The 7,312-nt window shown below is 31.7% G+C and overlaps 1 protein-coding gene across 1 annotated transcript; it reads right to left on the reverse strand.

Annotated features, from left to right (window-relative positions):
* Positions 1-5,129: 5,129 nt before the first annotated feature.
* Positions 5,130-5,963, reverse strand: LOC111274057 (NADH-ubiquinone oxidoreductase 20.9 kDa subunit-like). The gene is made up of 2 exons (XM_022858714.2): positions 5,709-5,963; positions 5,130-5,536 (listed from the first exon to the last, which is right to left on the reverse strand). The coding sequence occupies exons 1-2, from the start codon at positions 5,860-5,862 to the stop codon at positions 5,373-5,375; spliced, it is 318 nt and encodes a 105-aa protein (XP_022714449.1). The 5' UTR covers positions 5,863-5,963; the 3' UTR covers positions 5,130-5,372.
* Positions 5,964-7,312: the final 1,349 nt, after the last annotated feature.

A 7,312-nucleotide genomic window follows, 5' to 3' on the forward strand; every position in this document is an offset into this window, starting at 1 on the left:
TCCTAAATTCTATCAAAACTCACCATACCACCCACTACGTTATCACTATCAGTTGCCGCTACGTCCTTTATCACCAATGACCACCACCGTAAACAAGAAAAAGAAGCCCCAATGCTAAAGTTAGAGAACCCACTATGGTACTACACCTTGTTTTACCAGTAACATCTCATTCTTCTTAGTTCGAAGAGAAAGCCGCAAAAATAACCAAACCCAAAACCATCCAAATACTCTTTTATACAAGCTCAAAAAACCAATATCAAATCAATACCTAAAATTTTGATTTTGCTTTTGGATGTTCTTGTGTTCTTTGGCTGTGTTGATTGTTCTTGGTTGAGATTTTCAATTTTTTTTTAGCTTAGCTGTTTGTATGTAAATTTTAGGTTTTGTAGCTTTTTGGGAATGAAATTTTTGTTGTTAGGAATTGTGTTAAGCATCAAACAAACAATTGATTTTCATTTGACAGCCACACCAATTTCTAACGACAACCATCAATAGAGTAAATAAGATAGAAGAAACCCAGAAACAAACTTAGCAACCATAAGAAAAACTCACTAAACCTGAATTCACTCTAAATTACTCACACCAAGTAAACTCACAAAATAACCATAAATCCACATAACAAGCATAACAACTTAAGGGTTTTTTTATGGGTTTCGATTTAAATTTTTTAAGAATTTTTAGATTTTTAAAACAAAGAGGAAATAGGAAAGAGAAAAAAGGAGAACATCAATCGGTAACACAAACCACAATAACATATTTTTTCAACATTTGATTTCCTATTTGTTGAAGATTGTGAAGAATTTATGCTTCCAATCCAATTTTTCTTTGAAAAGTTTGAATTTGAGAAATAGCAAACAACAAAAAATGAGAAAAAGTTAGGGTTTATTGATTAGGCGTTAATGGCGTTAATAAAAACTAATGGAATGTCATAAATACACAGTTTAAAGTGATTAAATGTCACTTTTAAAATCTCAAGGGATAAACTTAAGTAGCATTAAACCTCAGAGTATATTTATGTAATTTATCTTATATTTTAATAATAAAAATATTTTGATTGGTATTATATATTTAATAGTGTATAACTCTTAATATAATAAAAAAATTTTTAGTTCTTAATAGTATTAGCCGTTAAAAAATATTGTTATAAAATTAATTATGATTTTTTTAATCGGTTATAAATTCTAAAACTTATAAATAGGTTTTAAAATTCAAATAACAAACCATCTATTTTATTCACTATTTTCATAAATCATACATGATCACATATTTTCTAATTTTTGGACAGAAAAGGTATTCAGTTTTTTTTAATTTTATTATTCTATCGTTAGTATATAATTGTAGAGTGTATTACAAATATATAACTAGGCTTATGTATATTGAAGGCAACATGATTTGAGAACCTACTACATTGATTCATACAATTTAGTAGAGACATGAATTATTTTAAAGAAAGTGAAATATTCTTGTCTCAATGCAATTTTTTATATTATCAATGAAATCAATCTATTTCTTTTTATTTATTAATTTTTTATTATTAACATTTTCTTTGTTAATTTTAATTTCTAATAACAACAAAATACTTGAAAAAGAAAGACGAATATGCGAAATACATATGGGTAAAGTCTTTGAATTTCTAAAATTGGACAATAGCTTACATTTCATGTCCATTTGAAAGAATGTTATTTATGGACGGTTTTTTATTCGGGGAGCCTCAGTTCCAGAGCATCAATACAAGGGAAAAATGCAAATACAGTTGAGTAGCTAATTGCTTTGAAGAGGCGGGGAGATCTCTTCATGTTCTTTTCCCCTGCTAGCTTTTTATTTATTCTTATCTAATCTCTTATCTAACCAACCTTCGGTGCATCTCTGGCAGGTGCTCTGGAGCCGTCCCTGCAACCGTAAGGGTGTCGGCAACAGATCGAATTATGCCAAAATCAACGACAGGTGATGGGGTCAATTTCTGAACAATTGCTTCCATCCCATAGCAGCATTATTTACCTAAATAGAATATTCCCAATATCACTATATACATAGATAGTTCATTGTTAAGATCAATTGATAATGGAACTTGGGTTAACAAATCATATCAGATCTAGAATTATTCTAAAGTAGAAGTATTCAATTCTCCAATCAAAGGTACTGTTTCACCGACCACAGAAAATTGGCATTTGTTTTTTTGCCAATAGGTAATTAAGTAAAGAGCAATTGGCGTCAGCTAAAGGGGGACCTACACAACTCATTTCTGCGTCATGTGGGGACTTAATCAACACAGCTATGAAGACCGAATGGGATTGAACTTTAAAGACCAGAACAAACAAATAAGAGATTATCTCCGTATTTTTTCAAGTTTTCTCCTCGTCTTCCCAACCCAACAACAATTATTTTCTTTTTTCTCTCAAATGGGATGGGATTTGGACCCACGTGAAAATTTTCATTGTTGACCCCAGCAAGCGTCGGATCACTTTGGTCTCTTTTCTCTTTAATTGCTTTTCTTTTTTTTATAAACACTGAGAGACGTGTGTGGAATAGCCCTCCTTTCTGTCAAAGAATAACGAACGGCCATAACTCAAAAAGAAGCTTCAGAAACACAAGATGGTGGGATGAGGTCGCTTACTTCTTTTACCAGAAATGAAAAGGAAAAAGACAGGGCAGAAAAATTGAATCCAACAGAACCACACTGGCTGAGGGTTGAAAATTAATAGCGTGGCGAATTTGAATCGTTACTGGCTCAACGTCAATGACTCATCCACCACGTAACGACCTTCCCGAAGCATTGCACTATCATATCTAGAAGTAGGAAAGGAAATGTTGAAGGAGAAATCATCCCACATTTAATAATCAACCAGTGAATTTTGGCTTTATAACTAAGGCTCACTATTTTCCATTTATATAACTTCATTAAAAAATAAAATCACAAAAGCAAACCACGAATCTTAACACAAACAATATTTCAGATTGGCGTATAGTTTCCAAATATTTTGCATCAATAGTCTTAACATCAATAATGAAATTATTGTGAAAATAATATTGACAAAAAAACGATCTCACATCTTTATAAGCAAAGATTTGAGTGCAATTTAATAAGAAAGATCACCACTCTCCTATTGAAATTATTTGCCTTTTTTCAAAAAAAAAAATAATGATAAGAATAGACCTTCGCTCTTACATAAAAAGTGTTAATCCGTTCAATAAAAAATTTTCGGAAACACAAGTTAAATACACTTTCTTTCCTCTTTATTGGGGACAGGAGGTTTCTGGCTGCTTGACCGCCTGCCTGGTGGTAAAAGACAAGTTCTGTCCTATTGGTGGTCCACATATGTATGGGCTGCAAGATCGAAACGAGCTGAAACTTCCACTTTACACAAATTGGATTCCCTGTTCAGCCCATTTTCAACAGGTTAAAGATACAAATTAGCCATTGAGCTTTAGATTAAGATCGGATTCAAGATTTTTTTTGTTTTTTTTCCAAAGAAGATTCTGGTTTTAAATCTCCAGGGTTACAGTCTTCAAGGAGGAAATTTTAGTAGTTATATACTCTATAAATAAAAATGCTCCTATTCTCAGCCTTCGCACATTGGTTCAAAGAGGAAGGCACATTGAAAGTTCAAACTTCTTTCCCCTTCTTATTTCTACATTAGGCCTCTCAGGTGAAGTACTGAAACTTAGACAAGTTGCAATAATGTCGAAGTATTTCGCACGGTTTGACTGTGATCATCGTTCTCGGGATATCAAGCTCTTCAATGGCGTTCAATCCTTTCACGCAACATACGTAGCTACGAGATCAGAAGACTGAGTTTCTGTAGCCTTCCCCCTCCCCCCCCCCCCCCCAAAAAAAAAAAAAAGAAAAAAAAAAAATTCCGGATATCTGATACCCCGAATGCACTTTCAGTTTGCCCTGAGATGAAGCATTTCCTTTTCCCTTTGGAAACAAAGTTTCGCATTTTTTCATCAATCTGTTAATGGTCACATGGAAATCATTGAATAATTTTTTTAAGATTAAAAAGCTTTTATAATCTTCATCTAAAGAAAGAAAGAAACACCTTGTATCATGAAGGGCTATGCTATCGAAAATTGGAAGCAACTTCTGTGCACGAATGAATGATACAATGAGTGTAAGCAGCTCTTCGTGCTTAAACTATAGAGTTAACAAAATTAATCTCCTTCAATGCCAACAACTTAAACCCTAAAATGGTGCAAACCATGATATTAATGATAATATCTTAAAGTCTAGCGATGGTACCCCCTCTTTTACAGGGTGGCTTGTCCTGCGTACCTATGTAATTCATCAGGATAATTAAGTATAACTAGCTGTCCTACATAGGAAGCGAGACACCGGCATGAAGATGAAATGGGGGTGAAAAACAAAAAAACAGAGGGTGCTACTGAGTGGCATGCCCAAAGAGATGGCCAGAATACTTCTAATTCACAACAAAAATCCAATGATTGCTGTTTTCTATAATAGAACCGGACTTTTTATTTCAGCAAAATCTAGCTATATCTGGATCTGTCTAGATCACATGAACTTATTTAAAACATTTCTATGCATGATTAGTGGATATTTACCACTTTGAAATGTTTGTAACAGTAAGCTGGCCTAAACATTAAGACAGATCATGCCAAGAAAGAAGCTAGGTACCTGATATTCCAGAAAATTGGGATCGTGAACATCTTTTAAATTGTAATATCAGCAAAGAGATACAAGCTGAAAAGCCTGAATCTTTTGATCTAGGAAGTGAAAATTTCCCTTTCAAGCCCTCAAAAAGGAAACTAATATTCACAGAACTAAAAGTTATATGCTTACAACCTATGGCACTGTCAAGCATAACAAACTTTACAGAAGCTGGTTTTTAACTTTGAGAATTGCACCACAGAAAGACACCAATTATCACAGAGATGATGAGGAAGTTACAACCAGAAAGCCACTCAAAACATAAACTAAAATATTTTCAATTTAATGTAACTTGTTAGGGCAAACCCAGCAATGAAAACTCAAATGTTGGTCTCATTTATTCTGCAGACAGAATATCAGTTTTGCACTGATCAATTGCATCCCAAGGATGTATGCAGTCATAAAAGGCAGAAGTTCACTCCAACAAATCCAATTCAGAAAAACAACATAAAAAGAATAATTAAAAAAAAAAAAGATCGGTACCTTCTAACAATCATTCAATGAGAAGGAAAAGGGATAACACTCCCATCATTGGGATATTAGACCCAAAAGTCACTTTTTAAAGCCCCTAAAAATACAGCAGCAAAACAAAAGCCTTGAAACGAAATCAGCGAAAGCAATGTGATTATTGACATCCAAAATATCTTTGACAAACATTTATAACAAAAAAGGGAATAAAGGAGAAAGAAAGAACGAAAGAAGTCTAGTTGTTGAATCCACGTTTCTGGTAACGAGCGACCTCACCCTCATTAGGGAAAAATCCCATGAGTCGACCCGCTGAGTTCTGGTAGGCGTACATAAACCCTCCCATTAGCCCTATCAGCCCCCCTGTCACCATTGACGGCCCTTTTATTCCCGGTTTTATCCCTGTACCAACCAAATATCAGAAAGATCAGAAACGGTTCAAACTTTAAACTAAAACCCTATTTCCATGTCAATCAACTCAGAATTATATACTACAGAGAAAAAGAAAACAGTCAATTGCATTTCCATGTTAGAAATCCCATAATTATTATTATGTAGATAAAAGTAGAGTTACCAGAGAGGTAGCCGACGGTGACAGAAACCCCAGTGATAGTAACGAAACGGAGGTAATCGAGGGTGTTGAAATTGCCAACGACTTTGGTGAAAGGAGGGTTTCGATCTACAACTGGGTACTCAGGTTTCACCGAAGCCGTTATGTCTGTGTTCATCTTTGATCTTTCTTTCGCTTTTGCAGGGCTGTCGCTCTGATTATTGCTCAAGTTCGACGACTCACTTTCTCATAGATGGTAAAACAGAACTGAACACCCCCCGGTCCAAATTGATCTGTTTCCGTTGTTCTTGGGCCTCTTAAAAACTTATGTTTTGAATTAGGCCTGTTTATTTGTTCTAATTGATTTGGGCTATTCATTTTGGGCTATTTTTTGCACTTACTTTTTGAAGAATGCCATTGTTTGCCTAAATTCTTTTTTTTTTTTTTTTTTTTTATAGGATTAGAACAAATATTGGATAATCAGTTACTTAAATTTTGGTCGTGTGATGAACAGTACATGACCAAAACTTAAGCCACGTGTCATAATTTTTTTGCCGGTTTTTTAAATTTTTAAATATATATTTTTAAATTAGAGTGTTACCTGTCAACTCATGATTGGTCATTTTTTTATTTTTTTCTTATTTTCCTTTTTTTTACTTTTATCTTTTAAAAAATTTAAAAAAAATTTAAAATTATAAAAATATATATTTGTAAAAATTGTATTTTTATGGATCAAACTTTTTTTATATTTCTTTTTTTACCCTTTTGATTTTCCTTTTATTAAATAAAAAAGTAATTACAATTTTTTTGTTCTTTTAAAACACACTTAAATAATGTGCAATCTATAATCTTATTTCTTTTTGGCTATACCGTGCCATTTTTTGTGTTTTTTTAAATTATTTAATAAATACTTTTAAAAATTATAAAATTATATAATTTTTAAAAGATTTTTTTTTATATTTGAGACCTACTTATATAAACTTTTTTGTTTTTCTTTTTTTTTTTACTTTTTGAATAATTAAAATTTTAAAAATATTTAATAAAAAATTTTTTAGAATTAATTTTTTTTTGTAAAACCTACTTGCTACTAATTGTATGTCATGTAATTATTTTTTTTCTTTTTCCCATTATCATACTTAACTAAAGTTATTATAATATTTATTTTACCATAATTATGAAAATATCTCCATATTATATTTAATTAAATTACTACGATACCCTCTAACTGTAATTATAAAAATATCTTTTTAATTGCATCATATGATGCATTTTCTATCATAATTATGAAAATACTTGGCCAAAATACTATAACGTCATCTAAGCATAATTATGAAAAATATCCTTTTAATTTCTTTATGGTTATGCATTAAATTTTAACATCCATATAATAATATGAAATTAATCCCCTTAGAAATAATCATAATGTCCTTTTAATTACTTAATAATTGAATTATATGTATCAAAATTTATTGTAATGCCTTTCTTTTTATAATTAACTAAAATTACTATGATACCTTTTTTAATACAATTACTAAAACACCTTTCTTACCATAATTGGCCAAAGTTCTTCCTACCATCATTCATCAAAATTATTATAATGCCTTTCTTATCATATTGACAAAAATACC

This window comes from Durio zibethinus, chromosome 26, assembly GCF_047325235.1.
Source record: "Durio zibethinus cultivar Kanyao isolate XHJ-2024 chromosome 26, ASM4732523v1, whole genome shotgun sequence".
Taxonomy (NCBI): domain Eukaryota; kingdom Viridiplantae; phylum Streptophyta; class Magnoliopsida; order Malvales; family Malvaceae; genus Durio; species Durio zibethinus.